Below are 17,960 nucleotides of genomic sequence, written 5' to 3'. Positions count from 1 at the left end.
TCAATGAGCAATATAATTCCACAAGATTTTTTAACAGTGGGGTATTGTTTGTTTGTCCTTTCAATTAATTCCAGAGCCAGTCTGTCAGTCTAAGAATACTGGATAGGCCACTTAGGACTGAGATGGGGAGAAATGTCTTCAACGTAGAGTGGTGAGCTTGTGGAACTCTCAAACACAGGCCAAAACATTGAATGTTTTCAAGAAGGAGTTAGGTCTAATTCTTACAGCTAAAGGATATGAGGAGAAAGCAAGAACAGGGTTAGATGACCAGCCATGATCATATTGAATCGTTCAGAGCATGTCAACATGCCAATTACTCCTGATTGACTGCTCATTGTCTGAGATTGATTTCGTTCATCACTTGTATATTGAATTCAATATACATGATTAATTAACCCACCACACGTGGCACTAGCAATAGAGGGTGACCACTGCGGCCAAGGGCACCAGAGACCAGAGGAGGAAGGGTAGAAGCAGTGGTGGTAACTGGAGAAAAGCTACCTGGAGAAACCAAGGTCCAGAGCTAGGGAGGTTTGGTCCAGGTGTTCTGGAAAGCGATCAAGGAACCTATGCCAGGAAGCTCTGTGACAACCAGGAGACGAGATCAGTCTGGAGGGTTCTGAACAAGGGATTGGGCAAGAAGGGGTGAAAAATCTAGTAGGGGAAAGAAGTCTCATTTCACCTTGAAGTAAGATCTATTTCCTTTGTTTTAATTACATATTTTGCAATTCAGATGTAATCACTAAATAGTCCCTTATCAATTCACACATTTCCAGTCTTAGCTGATGTTTTTTATTATTATTAAGAGTTGGTGACCTCTAGTCAGGAGAGTAGATCTTCCACCTCTAAATGCCTTGCTCACGCTGTACTCAATCCATTAATATGAGCTGGCTCCATCTGCAGGCCTGCCTTTAACAGTAGCCAGATGCTCTGAGGTGTTTTCGGTTTGATGTGGATCTGGCATTTCATCCTAATGCATGTCAAACAAATACATCTGCGAAGAGGCAAACTGAAATGGGTTTAGCAAAAAAAAAGCAGTGATGATTCAGATGACACTGGAATGCAAAAACAAGTAATTACATAGGCGTAACCCAAGTGATAGATTTCTATGAAGTGATTTAATTCGGTTTGGAGAGGACACGACATATGTATGTAACAAGGTACAGAAGAAATTGAAATGCTAGGAGTGTGAATGCAGGAGTGAGCAGTAAGTCAGGGTTATGAGTCTGTTAACGGCTTATATTTTTAGGCCTAAATTTATATACTCCGATTAACCAGCTGGAATGCTTCATATTTTGGTTCAAACGTTAAAGTGTGAAAACAGATAATGGTGAAAGCACTTAGTAGGGCAAGTGGCATTCTGTGGGGGGAGAGAGAGAGAGCTAGAACTCAAGCTTCTAGTTGATGACTGTTGCTCTGATAGAGGGTCAAAGGTCCATAATTTTACATTCAAATGTAATTGCTAGTATTGTCATATACACTGAACACTTCTCAACTCCACTACATTCTCGCCTAGTGATCCCTGTTCAACACTCTCTCCCCTTTCACTCTCACTGAACCCTATATAATATCCCCTTCCCTTTCACATATAGCATTTCACAGTGGCAGTTGCCCACCACCATCTCCAGTGCCAATAGAAATTGCCAATAAATGATTCTCATGCCAGCAATGTTGAGGTTGATTTTTGTGTTTTTTTTGCTAACTGCTACATAGTTTTCATTAGCCACCAGAATCTCTCGGTGCCTGGTAGTTTTTATGTTTTGTTGTAGATCTTGTCTGTTAGGTGGTATACTAGTTTGCCACTTTCCCTTACTGGGAGTTGGCATGTTACCCAGAGAAGGCTCAGTCAGCAGAGCCCAAACATATCATCCCGATCCACTGGGGACATTCACTGTTCAGCATTACTTTCCCACTTGAGAGACAGAGAAAGGCTTCGGGCACTCACTGCATGAATGCTTCAATGCATGCAAGTTCTCTTGGGGTTCAGATCTCATGAAGGAAGTCAGCGACTTGAAAACCTTACCTGTTTGTTTTCTGTCAGCTGATCACTTCAAACAATGGGAGTTATCCACACTGCAGATCTTTGCCCCAGAGACTGTGGAACAGAAAGCAGTCCTTCAGGCTATCCTATCCCACACTGTGTTCTATCTGCCACTTCTTTGCCAACTCCTAGCTTGTCCAAGTCCTTCTGCAATCTCCCCACCTGTTCCACATTACCTGTCCTTCCATCTATCAATGTATCATCTGCAGCCTTAGCAGCAATGCCCTCAGTTCCTTTGTCCTGTTCATTAATGTATAACATGAATAATTGTCCTAGGATTGACCCACATGGGTCATTAGTCATCAGCTGCCACCCTTAAAGAAGATCCTTTTTGTCTGCTCTGTGCCATCTGTCAATCCTCTATACATGTCAATACCTTGTCTTTATTCTTTCATGGGATTTGGATGTGGCTAAGTCAGCATTTATTGCCCAGACAGCAGACTCGATCATAATGTTGAGGGTCTGAATTCACATGGAGGTCAGACCAGGTAATGGTGGCAGTTTCTTTCCCTAAAGAAAATGATTGAGTTTTTTTAAAAATCTGACAATGCAGTCATGATCATTATTGAGCACTTAATTTCAGATTTTTACTGAATTCACTTCCACCACAGATAGATTTGATCGTGGGCCCCTAGAGCATTAGGTGAGTGTCTGAATCCAGAGTCCCAGCAATAATGGATTGCCTCCCTTTTTAACGTCCCTAGCACTGTGGGATTTTATCTTGTTTAACAACCTTTTGTGCAGCTTCTTGTTAAAGGCCTTCTCCAAATCCAAATAGATCATGACTCTCCTTGTCTAACTTGCTCGTAACCTCCTCAAAGAACCCTAATGGGTTGCCAGTCATGGCCTCCCCTATATGAAGTCGTGTTGACTCAGCCCTATTGTACTATGCACTTCCAAGTACTACGCAATCTCATCCTTAATAATGGACTCTAAAATCTTACCAAAGACCAAGAGGTTAACTGGCCATAGTTCACTGTCTTCTACTTCTCTCTCTTAAACGGGTATTAAATGAACCATTTTCCAGTCCTCTGGGACCCTTCCTGACTCCAGTGATTCCTGAAAGATGACCACCAATGCCTTCACAACATGCTCAGTTATCTTCTTCAGTACACCAGAGTGTAGTCTATTTGGTCTGGGTGATTTATCCACCTTCAGGTCTTTAGTTTACCCAGAACTTTCTCATTAGCGATGGCCACTGCACTCATCTCTGTTCCCCTGGTTCTTTTGAAGTTCTAGTATGTTGCAGGTGTCCACCACTGTAAAGATTGATATGCAATACACATTCAATTCCTCTGACATTTCATTCCACATTAGTACTGCTCCAACCTCATTTGCTAATGGTCCACCGTCCACTCTTGCCATTCTCTTACCTTTCAAATATCTAAAAAATCTCTTGCAATCATCTTTTATGTGAATAAGTAACTTACTATCATATTTCATCATCTTCCCCTTATTGCTTTTTTACATTATCCTCTTACTGGTTTTTAAAGACTTCTCAACCCTCTGGTTTCCTACTCATCTTCCCCACATTGTATGCTTTTCCTCTTACTTTTGTGCTGTCCATGACTTCCCTTGTCAGTCATGGTTGTCTCATCCTCCCTTTTCTATATTGTTTTTTCTGTGGGATGAATTTCTATTGTGTTTCCCCAGTTACCCGCAGGTACTCCTGCCATTGCTGCTCTACTGTTTTCCCTGCCAGGTTCCCCGTCCAATCCTGGCTAGCTCCTCCCTGTGTCTTTCTGTTTACCTTTACCTCTGAATCTAGGTTCTCCCTTTTAAACTGCAGGGTAAATTCTATTATATTCCTACTGACACTATCTGTGCCACTCATTATTTTGTATACCCCAATCAGGCATGGAGGGGTTAAGTAGGTTGGTCCTGTATTCATTGGAATTTAGAAGAATGTGAGACGGCCTCATTGAAACATAAAAGATTCAAAGGAGACTTGACAGAGTAGATGTGGAGAGATTGTTTCCCCTTGTGGGAGAACCTAGGACCAATGGGGGACAATCTTATAATAAATGGTCACACATTTAAGGCAGGGATGAAGTGAAATTTCTTCTCCAAGGATAGTGAATCTGAGGAATTTTTTGAACACGAGAGCTGTTGAGGCTGGGTTATTAAGTATGTTCAGGACTGAGATGGACAGATTTTTAATTGGTAAGGGAATTGACGGTCATGGGGATAAAGCAGGAAAGTGGATTTGAGGATTACCAGATCATCCATGCCAGACTTGATGGGTTGAATGATCTATCTATGTTCTAATGTCATTGGTCTAACTGAATTCCAGAGGTGAGTGATATTACCTTGGAGCTAGGGGGACAGGGTTCAAATCCCACCTGCCCCAGAGGTGTGTAATGACATTTCTGAGCAGGTTGACTAGAAAATGTCTACATTTAAATAAATATAGCATCAATGAACCCTAACAAAACTGAAATCAATAGGAATGGGGGGGGGGGGGGGAGGACGGAGCTCTCTGCTCGTTGAAGTCATACCTGGCATACAGAAAGATGGTGGTGGTTTTTGGAGGGCAGCCATCTCAGTTCCTGAACACATCTGCAGGAAGTCCTCAGGGTCATGTTGTAGGTCCAGCCATCTTCAGCCACTTCATCCATGACCATCATAAGGTCAGAAGTGGGGACGTTCACTGATGATTGTGCAACATTCAGCACTATTCATGAATTCTCAGATACTGCAGCAGTGTGTGTTCAACTACAACAGGTCCTGGATAATAGCCAGGTTTGGGCTGACAAAGTGGCAAGTAACATTCGTGCAATACCATCTCCAACAAGATAGAATCTAACCATCTGCCCTTGACATTCAATGGTGTTGCCATCACTGAATACTCCACTATCAACATCCTGGGGGTACAACTGGCACTCCATCCACGAGTATCCACTCCCTCCACCACTAAAGCTCAGTAGCAGCAGTGTGTAATATTTACAAGATGCGCTACAGAAATTCACCAAAGATCCTTAGACAACACCTACCAAATCCACAACCATTTCCATCTCGAAGGACAAAGACAGCAGATACACGGGAACACCACCCCCTGAAAATTCCCCTCCAAGCCACTCACCGTCCTGACTAGGAAATACAAATTGAATGATTTATTTTTATCTATTTATTATCACTCGCAATTTACAGTGAATAACACGGAGAAGCTTCAACAGTCGCCACAATGCAGTGTCATTTTGAATAGTTTAAAAATAAAAAGGATAAAAGGCGGAACAGAAAGAGAAATCTTGAGCCCTGAGATGGCTCACCAACGAAACTACCTCTCCTGTACCGTTAGCCGCTGCCTGCAGTGGACCCACCAACATTGTAGTCTTTCAATGCCATCTCTCCGCAGCTGGGCCCACCTCACCACCGTCAATGCTGATGCAGGTACTGCACAGGACCCCGTAACCAGGAGTCCCCAGCTCCGCCAGGAGTGCCGGCTCCGAGCATGCTGCAAACCAGGAGCCTCTGGCTCTGCTGCCAGGCCAGGCCACCGCCCCCGTCTCACCGACAGTCCCACTCTGGGCGGGGGGCTGCCCTCCTTTGAAGTGTCGCCGCCAACTTGAAAAGTCCGCTGCCACCAGCCCCGAACGCCAGGGTGGGATGTTCCTGCTGCCGCCGGATCGGCCTCCCGTCACCGTGTGAAGCCACATCCATCCCGCCCACCCTCCTGAGGGCTTTGTGGGTCTACCTTCAGCACACAGACCGCAGCGGTTCAAGAAGTCAGCTCGCCACCAGCTTCTCAAGGGGCAACTAGGTACGGGCAATAAATGCTGGGACCAGCCATTGTCGTGAGCAACTAAAACTTTAATGATACCTGAGCCAAAAGAATGGTAGTCTATAATGCACAAGCCAGGCCTGTATCTGCAGGTGTTTGGACGAGTAAAAAGCCTGAAGGGTTAATGAAGAAAAGTTGGCTGAGGAAGACCAGCACCAGGAGGGAGACTTTAACGTTGTAATTGGGCTCAAGCGTAACTAATGGTAAAGAAACATTTCCTCGCGCAAAAGTGTACATCCTGTATGGGTGTGGCGGTGGGGGTTCCCTTACTGAGTGGCCTGCTGGCATTCTCTGACGGTGGGTCTAGAGCTGGGGTCATTCGGAGGTGGAGCAATACAAAGGGGGCCGGAGGGACCTGGGATGGCTGTAAACAGCGCCTCCCTCCTCTGCCCATCTTGCCGGGTTCAGGTCCCTCCTCCTCCTCCTCCTCCTCCTCTTCCCGAGAGGCTGCTGCTTACCATCTCTCCCACCCTCCCCGCAGCTTTAGCTCAGTCTGGCTATGTTCAGCTCGAAATCAGCAGCTATCCTCCCGTCCTACTTCAGCGAGTACACCGAGACGGCTGACAAGCTGGATATTAGCACCAAAGTACAACTTCACGGGGTCCTGTGGAAGAGACCCTTTGGGAGACAGTCAGCCAAGTGGTCCAAAAGGTGATGTATTCTCTGTGCTTGCTGTTTGTTGCATTGACACCTGGGCAACTCTGCACACAGCACAAACCCCCCCTGGAAATGTTTTATTTCTCTCGCTTTCCCATGTTTGTTTGTTTGCTTGCTTGTTTCACTAGCGGCAATCGTTTGCCCTCCGTCGTTCCCTTCCTCGCTTTTCTCCCTGCACCTTGCTGTCACGATCAGCGTTTGAAATCTGTCCAGGCTTTCTTTTTTTTAAACCAAAAAAGCAGCATCCACTAGCCCAGCAAATCTCTGCCGTCCGCTCGGGGTTGAGAGTTCTCGGACAGTCTGTAAAACACTTGATTTTCCTTCCCCCCCACCCCTGCCAAACACACACAATTTAAAACCTCGATATAGATATGGCAGGGTCGACTGATAAAATCCCAGCTCTTCATGCATGTTGTTTTTATGACCAGTTCCATCTCTACGACACATACTCACTCCTCCAACCTCCCAGTACCCCAGCACTTTCTAATTAGGTTCCAGCTCTTAAGAGAAAGGGAGGGAGACATTTGGGGATAAGATTGCACATTGGAATCCGAGTCTCGCGCCAGTTAAGTCTCTTCAATAGATTTCCACTCGAAGCCTGCAAAAACTCACTTAAGGAGAAGGGGTGATCCATGCCTTTTTTCTTTACTGCACCTTCGATAGATTAAGGGAATTGCCCTGCCTATTAATGTGGCTAACACACATCACCAAATCCACATCGACCCTGGAACTTGGTGACTCCATAGCTACTAGTGACACCAGGTCATGTGTATTTTACCAAGTGAGAATTTGAAGTCGGATTTTGCGCTCTATCTAATGCTTGACTCCCGAAATTCCTCTCCTGCAGGTTTAATAAGGAGTTAAGCCCAAGGGGAAACCTGCTTGATAATTTTGGAATATGTAAGTAGTGGATGACTAAGTGGCAAATAATAATCATGTCTGCATTCCAGGCAATAACTATTTCTAAAAAAAGACTATCTAAGCATCGCTCCTCGGCATTTTCAAAACTGAATCAACAGCCTGGAGAGTACCATTGCCCAGAAACTCATTATATTTCTGAAAATAAAAAAAGGTCGACCAGAAACTCAACTGGACTCACCACATGAAAACTGTGGCTACGAGACCAGGTCAGAAGCTAGAAATATTGCAGTGAGTAACTCACCTCCTGACTTCCCAATGCCATCATACAAGGCACAAGTCATGAGTGTGATGGAAAACTTCCTACTTGCCTGGATGAGTGCATCTCCAAGAAGCTTGACACCTCCAGGACAAAGCAGCCAGCTTGATTGGTGCCACATTCACTCGCATCCAATCCATTAACCACTGATGCTCAGTAGCAGCAGTGTGTACTATCTACAACACAGTTCACCAAAGATCCTCAGACAGCACCTTCCAAAACCAAGACCACTTCCATCTAGAAGGACGAGGGCAGCAGATATGTGGGAACACACCCACCTGCACGTTCCCCTCTAAACCACTCCCCCTCCTCACTTGGAAATATATCGCTGTTCCTTCACTGTCACTGGGTCAAAATCTTGGAATTCCCTCCCTAATGGCATTGTGGGTCTACTTGCAGCAGATGGACTACAGTGGTTCAAGAGCTCAGCTCACCACCGTGTTCTTAAGGGCAATGAGGGAAGGGCAATAAATGCTGGGCCCAGCCAGTGATGCCCATATCTTTTCGATGAATATTTTTAGAAATTGCTGCACTAGTCTTGGTCTTGCATGATGCTTGGCTACTGCGACAGGAGAGAATAGTTATGCAGTCACAGGTAATTTGAAATAATGACGGGAAGTATCAGTCAGATGCCACAGATCTGGCAGGTTGTGCCTGGGAGAAACATGTTTAATGTTAGTGGTCCTATCACCAGAACCCAGATCCGAATACAGTCTAATGATAGCTGAGCATTGTGCTCACTGGAGTGCAGAGCTAATGAATAGGAGGGATTTGGATCTTTCATGTGATGTTTAACAGAAGCCTTGTTTAAGTCTGAGCAAATACAACACAAAAACATTGTTATATTGGAAGAATTGGTTCAGTATCTAAATTATATCAGTTTACAGTGTCAGTGAACACTTGACAACATGGTTTAGTGGTAGCGTGCACAAAATTGCATTACATAAAGTGACAAGTCTGTTATAGCAATTGTGTGAAATTCTGGCAGGATCATTTGCCATTGTCAGGCTTCACTGAGTTTGAATTGGTTTGATGCCCAGTAAAATAACTGCTTGGAATGCTCTGATAGAAGCAGAAGAACAAGGGGAGGCTATTCAGCCCCCTGCTAGCCACTTTGACCATTCATTCAGATCATCTAAAAGCTGAGGATGCTGCAGATCTGAAACAAAAACAAGAAAGTGCTGGAGAAACTCAGCAGGCCTGGCAGCATCTGTGGGAAGAGAGAAAGACAGTTAATGTTTTGAGTTTGGTGTGACCTCAGATTAATTAGATCAAGGCTGCTCTGTGACTTAATTCTGCCACCCCAACTTGCCTTTCTGCTTGGGAAGGACCGTTCATTGAAATACTAAATCAATCCCAGCCTTGACACGGTTTTTGAAGGAGTGTTCTGGATTTGAACACCTCTTAGGGTGAGATTAAGTTTATGCTTTCATTTTGAAGTCACCCTACCTTTATTTAGATGTCTCCTGACAGAGGTAATACCCTTTTTAATTCTTTAATCACCTCCATTCAATCCTCTGGGTGCTCCAGTTGCCTCCAAACAGTCCAAAGTTGTCTGGGTTAGGTGGATTGTCTATGCTAAGTGGCCCACTTTTTACAGGAGTATGCAGATAGATTAGACATGGGAGATGCAGGGTTACAGGGAGAAGGCAGGGGCTGGATCTGGGTGGGTGCTCTTCAGACGGTCTTTGGACTCAATGGACCGAATGGCCTGCTTCCGCACTGTAGAGATTCTATGACTCTATGATTAAACACCTCAATTTGATCATTCGAGCTTCCATATTTGAGTAAACACTAGTCTAGATTATATAATCTGTCCTCATTATACAACGCGAGCTCTGGTGAATCTGCATTACACCCACTCCATGTCTGTACAGCCTTCCTGAGGCGCAGTGATACTGTATATTGTTTTTCTCAGTGACAGCAGTGAGTTTAACCCTCATATGTCATATGTTTTAAATTGTACATCATCCAACACAGGCAGAATTTCATCTGCGATATCTCCCGATTGAACGCTGTATGGGCTCTGGTTTAAGTTAGTTTAGGGCAAAGCAAATTAGTTTTAGAGTGACCTGATGTACTGAATCGTTTCCTCTTCAACAGATTCTTTCTCATCAAGGACAGCTTTTTACTCTACTACGCAGAAAATGAAAGAAAAAACTTTGAGAGCAACAGATATTTCAACATACACCCCAAGGTCAGTTCGGCGCATTGGATTCAGAGGATAAAACAAAACTGAAAACTTGCAAAAGTATTGTCTGCTCTGGTTCTGGGATTACAGTCCATCCTTCAGGCAGAGTATTATGATTCATCCACCCTAGAGACTTGAACATACATTAGCGTGCTAAGGGAGTGCTAAACTGCTGTTGGCGCTGTTATTATACCGAACCCATCTTCTATCTCAGGTAGATGTTAAACGAGCCCAATAACTGTATCAAATAAGAGTTCACCTGGTGTCCTAGGCAGTAGCTACCCCTCAGCCAACATGATTAAACTAATTGCCTGTTTTGTTGTTTGTGGGTCTTGGTCGTGTATGAAGTAGCAGCCGTGTGCGCACAGCAATGATGACGTTTTAAAAGCAGTTCAAAGGTCATGAAGAAAACAGAGTTAACGTTTCGGATCAGTTCTGAGGAAGGGTCACCGGACCCGAAACGTTAACTCTGTTTCCTCCTTCACAGATGCTGCCAGATCTGCTGAGCTTTTCCAGCAACTTTGTTTTTGTTCCTGATTTACAGCATCCGCAGTTCTTTTGGGGTTTTTTTTCAACAGTAATGATGTGCTTTGGGGCATGCAGTAATTAATCTGCTGAGGTTACACTGACTGTCCCTGACCGCACATAAACCTATGTATTATTCCTGTTTTACATTAGATTCTCACGGTTGCGTCTGTTAACATTTTTGACCGTGTTCTGTACTCGCTTGTAGTTAATGAGCTTCTTTCTAATGGCACTTCTTGAAATAACATTTCATCAAAGAACACATGAATCACATTGGCCATTAAGAGAAATCCCCGGTGATTTGGAGTCGGGTTTCTTCTTAAAATCGTTTCACGGTTAAAATTCTCTCCTTGAATGATACCAAGCTTTCCATTTATAATCCGCCTGTGTTGATGTTATAGTTCAGGACGGTGTGCAGGACTACAACCATGTCATTGGGAAGATATTTAGAGCGTCTCCAAAAAACGGCTTCACCAGTCCTTCTCCGGCACTGGGTCGGTCACCGCCAACAACTGTGTGCATTAAAAACCACCCAAAAATGCAGCAAAACGAACCAACGTGCTTCACAGGAGCAGGCGACCCGACAGAAATAGATACCGAGCCACAGAATGAGATAAGAGAGCAGGTCTTTACAAATCTGGTCAAGGCATTGTAAAACAGTGCGTTAAAGGATGGGAAATGAGGTGGAGACAGTGAGGAAGGTAACTCATAGCCTTACAGCAAAACGGACTGAAAGTAGGGCCACTAACCATGGGACTTCCGAAGTCAGGAATAATTGATCACCAGGCCAGATGATTTGATGGGTACAGGTTTCTTGGAAGGTTGAGGGGCTGGAGGAAAGTACAAAGATAGCGGGGCGGGCGAAGCCATGGGGAAGGGGTTTAAGTGCAAGCATCCTAATTTTAGAAATCGCAGCGTCATTTGACCAGAAGCTAGTGTAGATCAGCAAGCGCAGAGGAAACGTAGCAGCAGTTTAGATCAAGGTGACGTTTGGAATCTCTCTGAATCAGGGACCTACCACCCTCGCGGACCTACCACCCTCGCCCTCCTTCCCCCCCCCCCCTTCCTCCCTCAGTAGGCTACAAGGAATACCCCACAGCCAGGTTTGCTGGCTGTGCTCCCTGGGCAGTAGGACCCCAACCACAATCACTCCCCCAATAAAACATACCCATATCAACAAACTCACCACCCGATGATAATAAAATGTGAGGCTGGATGAACACAGCAGGCCCAGAGTTTTGTGCTCCTGAGATGCTGCTGGGCCTGCTGTGTTCATCCAGCCTCACATTTTATTATCTTGGATTCTCCAGCATCTGCAGTTCCCATTATCACCACCCGATGACATGTCCAACCTCACCAGGGAATGGGGGCATTAATTCCACCCATCAAGGCTTGGCTTAAAAAGGCCTACAGAGAGACACAGGCTGTACAGGAACAGGAGACACTTCCTCAGCCTTGTTTGAAGAGTTGAACTGGTCATGGACCTGGAATTTCTCGGCTCCACTGCGTTGGTTGGGAATGGGTCTTCCAGTTGGCTGTTTCCAATAAAGTCATAACTGGATTCTAAGAGAAGGGGCTCCCTGTTCAGGATAGGTAGTGCCCTTTGCCATGCAAATGACAGCACTGCATTTATATAGCGCTATGTCCCATCTCAGGACATCTCGATGCCCTTCTCAGCCGATGAAAAGCCAGAGTAGTCACGGATGCAATGTAGGAATGCAGTAGCCAGTTTATGCACGGCAAGCTCCGAAAGATAGAGACGTGATTAAAACCGGAACGGCCACACTGGACTTGCGGAAAAATGATTGGCCCGGGCACCATAAAGAGCTCCTTAGTCATCTTCAAAATAGTGCCAAGATTGTTTATATTTACTTGTGAGGGAAGGTGAGGCTTCTCTTTAAATTCCCATCCTAGGACTGGAATCATGACATTCCCCAGTACTGCACAACACTGACCTTTATGACTTGCTGAAGTTTCCGGAGTGGATGTTGAATCCACAACGTTCTCATTGAGATGCATGATTTCTACCCACTCAGTATAGCTCACAGCGAGATGAAAAGAAAACACCCAGAAGAGTCTCCTGTTGTCACTGCTCTCACACTACGAGGTACTATCACAGATTCTGAGGGGTCACTAGTTGACTGGATTCCTACCTGACCCTCAGGATGGTCTACTGGCTCCTTGACTGTTTTCAAAGCTATGTCTGCTTCTAATTTCACTTTATGGGCGGCACGGTGGCTCAGTGGTTAGCACTGCAGACTCACAGCACCAGGAATGGGTTTGATTCCAGCCTCAGGCGACTGTTTGTGTGGAGTTTGCACATCCTCCCTGTGTCTGCGTGGGTTTCCTCTGGGTGCTCCGGTTTCCTCCCACAGTCCAAAGATGTACAGGTTAGGTGGATTGGCCATGCTAAATTGCCCATATGTTCAGGGTTGTGTGGGTTATAGGGGGATGGATCTGGGTGGGATGTTCCAATGGTCAGTGTGGACTTGTTGGGCTAAAGGGCCTGTTTCCACACTGTAGAGATTCTAATTCTAATACTGGCAGTGATTTGTGTGTTGTGATCGAAATAGATTTTAGAAAACCCCTCATTTTGTCAGATGGTGAAAACACGGCTGGAATATAGACATTGGGAGGAGCCTGGAGCTGGGACAGTAAAAGGGGACAGTTTTGTTCCCAGGATGTAGACATCACTAGCAAGGTGGCTGTAATGTATGTCCTTGAACCAATTCTTGGGTTAAGTCCTGGAATTCCCTCCCTAAGATCATTGTGGATCTACCTGCAGTACATGGACTGCAGCGGTTCAAGAAGATCTAAAGATCAACTAGGCACCATCAATAAATGCTGGCCCAGCCAGCAATACCCATGATCCATAAATGAATTTTTAAAAAATTTATTGCAGTCCATGTGGTGTAGAAACACCCACAATGCTGTTATCAAGGAAATTCCAGAAGCTTTCTGTGCTTAGCTTTTTTTTAGATTAGATTCCCTACAGTGTGGAACAGACCCTTTGGCCCAACAAGTCCACACTGCCCCTTGAAGCATCCCACCCAGACCCATCAACCTATAACCCACACACCCCTGAACACCAAGGGCAATTAAGCATGGCCAATCCACCAAGCCTGCACATCTTTGGACTGTGGAAGGAAACCGGAGCACCTGGAGGAAAAGCATGCAGACAAAGGGAGAACGTGCAAACTCTGCACAGACAGTCGCCCAAGGCTGGAATCGAACCCGGGTCCCTGGCACTGTGAGGCTGCAGTGCTAACCACTGTGCCACCCTTGGCTGGACACTCACTCCTGGTATGCCCTCCTGCATTCTCCATTGAACCAGGGTTGATCCCCTGGCTTGATGGTCATGGTTGGACTGGGGCATATGCTGGGCCATGAAGTTACACATTGTGCTGGAGTACAATTCTGTTGCTGTTGATGGCCTACAGTGCCTCATGGATTATTCCCAGTCTTGAGTTGCTAGATCTGTGTGAAGTCTGTCCCATTTAGCGCAGTGATAGTGCCACACAACATGATGGAAGTTATTCTCAATGTGAAGGAGGGACTTTATCTCCACAAGGATTGTGCAATGTCACTCTAACTGATATTGTCATGGTCAAATGCAACTGCAGCTGGCATATTGGTAAGGATGAGGTCAAGTATGTTTTCCCCTTTTGTTGGTTCCCTCACCACTTGCTGCAGACCCAGTCCAGCAGCTATGTTCTCTAGGATCCGAACAGCTCGATCAGTAGTACTCTTGCTGAGCTACTCTTGTTGGTGGATGTTGAAATCCCACATCCAGAACATATTCTGTGCCCTTGTCACTCTCAATGTTTCCTCTAAGTGTTGTTCAACACAGAGTACTGATTCATCAGTTGAGGGTGGACAGTATGTGGTAATCAGCAGGAGGTTTCTCTGCCCATGTTTAACCTGAAGCCACAAAACTTCATGGGGTCTGGAGCCAATGTTGAGGTTACCCAGGGCAACTCCCTCCCGACTATACACCATTGTGCTGCCACCTCTGTCCTGTTGGTGGGACAGGATATATCCAGGATGGTGATGGTGGTGTCTGGGACATTGTCTGTAAAGTATGGTTCTGTGAGTATTATAGAATCCCTGCAGTGTGGAAACAGGCCCTTTGGCCCTACTTAGTCCACATCGAACCTCAGAGCATCCCACCCAGACCCATCTCCCTATAAACACATCTACACATCCCTGAACACTATGGGCAATTTAGCATGGCCAATCCACCTAGCCTGCACATCTTTGGACTGTGGGAGGAAACCAGAGCACCCGGAGGAAAAGCACGCAGACACGGGGAGAATATGCAAACTCCACATCCATGGTTGCCTGAGGATCGAATCAAACACAGGTCCTTGGCGCTGTGAGGCAGCAGTGCTAACCTCTGAGCCACCATGCTGTTAGTCATAGTACGACTATGTCAGGCTGTTGCTTGCCTAGTCTGTGGGACAGCTCCCCCAATTTTGGCACTAAATGTTAGTGAGGCAGACTTTGCATGGCCGACAGGGCCGTTTCTGCCATTGTCTTTTCCAGTGCCTAGGCCTATGCTGTGTCTGGCTTCATTTCTTCGATAAATTTTCTGTAGTACGGGGTCAGGGGGCTGGTGGAGCAGTGCTAGTTGGAGACTATGGAGTCCCTTGTATTCATTCAGAGCTCTCTGAAGTAGATTCTCAACTTGCCTCTTTGTGCTATAAGTGGCGTGAATGGATTAACAGCTCTCTATGGGTGAATTACAACGCCCACTCCGGCCCCATTATTCCAAGTTTTGTCGCAGAGTCTCCCATATGGAACACTGCAGCGTCCCTTTGTGTGTGCAGGGGTAATGATTTGTAACCTGAGCAGCATTGTTTAGCCGGGATGGGGCCGCCATGATTAGGGTCAAGTGTTTGGAGAGGTCCTGGGGTGAGAAACTTCGGTTCGGGGAAGCTGGAATCGTTTGCTGTCGGAGTGGAGAAAGAGTTGGAGGGGATTTGAGAGGATGATCAAAATCCTGTCAGTTCTGCTGGAGCAAACAAAGAGAAAATATTTGGCCCATGGTAGTGACTGGTTGTGAGCAGGGGTGCCCTGCCCAGATTCAGTAGTCACCAGGGAGAGAGAATTCCATAAATAAACCAAACAGCCTGGGCAAAGCACCACATGTTCAATGTTAACAGGTCCTATCCTGCAGTAGACCACGGCTGGAATTGTGAATAAAAGATGGATTAGCTTGTGTTCTGATACAGAGACTATCATAACACATCACCATCAATGGTGTAATTGCATTGCAGTGCCTGTCATGGAAGCATTGGCCTCTCTGTTATTCTTTAAGGGCAAGTTTCAAGACTGTAGGAACAGGAGTGGATTCAGCCCATTGACTCTGCTGTACCATTGAGTGAGATCACGTCTGATTTGATCATCCTTAACTCCACTTTCCTGCTGTTACCTTGATTCGCTTACTGATTAAAAATATCTCTCTCAGCCTTGAAAATACTGAATGACCCAGCTGCAAAAGTCCTATGTAATAAAGGAAGCCGCAGGTTCATTCCCCTCCAAGAGAAGAAATTCCTCCTCATCTCTGCCTTAAATGTGTAACTCCTCATTTTGAGATGATGCTCTCTGCTCCTAGAGTCTCCCAAAGGGGGATCAACATCCACATCCACCCTGTCTAATCTCCTAAGAACCTCGTACGTTTCAATAAAGTCATCTATTATTCTTCTAAACTCCAGCGAGTACCTTGAAGTATTTCCAGCCTCATGTGGCATGCCCTACAAAATGCACCATTTTCCAGTTATTACTTGTGGCTAAAAATAAAGGACTGACCCAAAATATCAAACTCCCCCCCACTTCCCCCTGCTGCCAGGTAATGTATAAAACTGATTATGGTGCAATATGTGAAGCAGCCCTGGGAGACTGATGAATTGAGCTGTGTTCAATCACCTCTGTCAGGAGATTATGTTGCCTCTGGGTGTGGTGGGCAGCACCTGCCAACATAAAATAAGGGCGCCTTTGCATTTGTGTAGCACCTGTCACAGCCTCAGGATGTCTCAAGGCACTTTGCATCCCATGAAGTACTGTTGAAATGCAGGCACCATCGTAATGCAGGGTGTAAAGCAGACAATTAGTTGAGTTAAAAAAAAATCAATCGTCGCGCGCTGGAAGAGTTCTGGTAAAGGAGACACGCTGCCATTTCGTCTTCTCATTGGGACAAGATGCAAGAATGCTAAATTTTAAAAGGTAACAACAATTTATACTGGGATACTTTGCAAACTGTGTGGCTGTGTTAAAACAGCCACACAATCCATATTTAGGTGTTAGGTGCTGCAAGAACTTTGATTCTTTTTTTAAAAATTCCTTTTGATGGGGTGTGGGAACCTTCGGTAAGGATGACATTTATGGCCCATCTCCAATTGCCCTTTAACTAAGTGCCTTGCTAGGGCTATTTCAAAGGACACTAAAGAGTTAACAACATTGCTGTGGGTCTGGAGTCACGTATGGGCCAGGCCAGGTAAATATGATAGACTTTCTTCCCGAAAGGACATTATTGAACCGGGTGAGTTTTTTAATGAGAGTCGATAATTTGATGATTTCAGGACTTTGGATTAAATTAAACAACAGCAACTGTTCTCCAGCACATTCTCCATGTGCGTTAACCAAACAGAGTCGAGTTGCAAACCAGTCTCCTCTTGCAGTATAAATTGTGGTTCCCTTTGAAATTTAGCATTCTTGTATCTTGTCCTGATGAGGAGACGACGAAACACTGTGGCAACATATCTCCTTTTAGAGAAACACTCAAGCTCTCTTTCAGCACGTTATTGATTTTTCTCTTTAAGTGGTAGCAGAAACTGATGATGTGGAAATTTCTGTGAGGAGCTCTAGATGTTGCAAAGCACTTCAGAGACAACATTAAAGTGTTGCTTTTGAAATGTAGTCTCTGCATGTAACATAGGAAACGGAACAACAGCAGCCTGGTGCTCACTCAGTCCTGTGCTGGAGGGCTGGCCTCAATTGTTTGTCCTTCCCACAGTGCTAAGACCAGAAGTAGGCCATTCAGCCCATCGAGTCTGGCCACCCAGGTGGATTGGCCATGCTAAATTGTCCCATAGCATCCAGGGATGTGTAGGTCAGGTGGATTAGCCATGGGAAATACAGGGGTACAGGGATCAGGTAGGGTGCAGGTCTGGGTAGGATGCTGTCTGGAGGGTCGGTGTGGACTCGATGGGCTGAATGGCTTGCTTCCACATTGTAGGGATTCTGTGTGGTGAACCCCTTGCTTGGCTGTGAGGCGGGACCCTTAAGTGGGCATTAATAGAACCATGGAGTCACACAGCACAGTAACTGACCCTTCCATACTGACCATAATTCCCAAACTAAACTAGTCCCACCTGCTTGTGCTTGACAAAGTGCAAGATCGTCGTTGCTGAATGTTGTAGTTACGCAGCTTTGAAGAAATCTTGAGCGAACAAGGTCAAAGAGACGAATAGCATGTTTTATGGGAGAGTCCTATTTATAGCACACCACAAAAAAAAACAGAAAAAAATGAGCAAGCTTTCCATCTTTGGAGATTTTGCTCAAGAGAGCAGTAGGGAGATGTGTGAAT

At 45.4% G+C, this 17,960-nt stretch overlaps 1 protein-coding gene across 3 annotated transcripts in view; it reads left to right on the top strand.

The window, feature by feature from the left end:
- Positions 1-6,321: 6,321 nt before the first annotated feature.
- Positions 6,322-17,960, top strand: part of plekhd1 (pleckstrin homology domain containing, family D (with coiled-coil domains) member 1) — a 94,653-nt gene continuing 83,014 nt past the window's right edge. For all 3 annotated transcript variants that reach the window (XM_059649352.1, XM_059649351.1, XM_059649353.1), the window contains exons 1-2: positions 6,322-6,473; positions 9,760-9,853. In XM_059649352.1, the coding sequence (XP_059505335.1) occupies positions 6,322-6,473; positions 9,760-9,853 (246 nt within the window). The remainder of the gene's footprint in view (positions 6,474-9,759; positions 9,854-17,960) is intronic.

Source organism: Stegostoma tigrinum, chromosome 10 (genome assembly GCF_030684315.1).
Source record: "Stegostoma tigrinum isolate sSteTig4 chromosome 10, sSteTig4.hap1, whole genome shotgun sequence".
In the NCBI taxonomy this organism is placed as follows: domain Eukaryota; kingdom Metazoa; phylum Chordata; class Chondrichthyes; order Orectolobiformes; family Stegostomatidae; genus Stegostoma; species Stegostoma tigrinum.
Note: the sequence above shows the minus strand (reverse complement) of the source record. Positions and strands in the feature narration are given on the sequence as shown.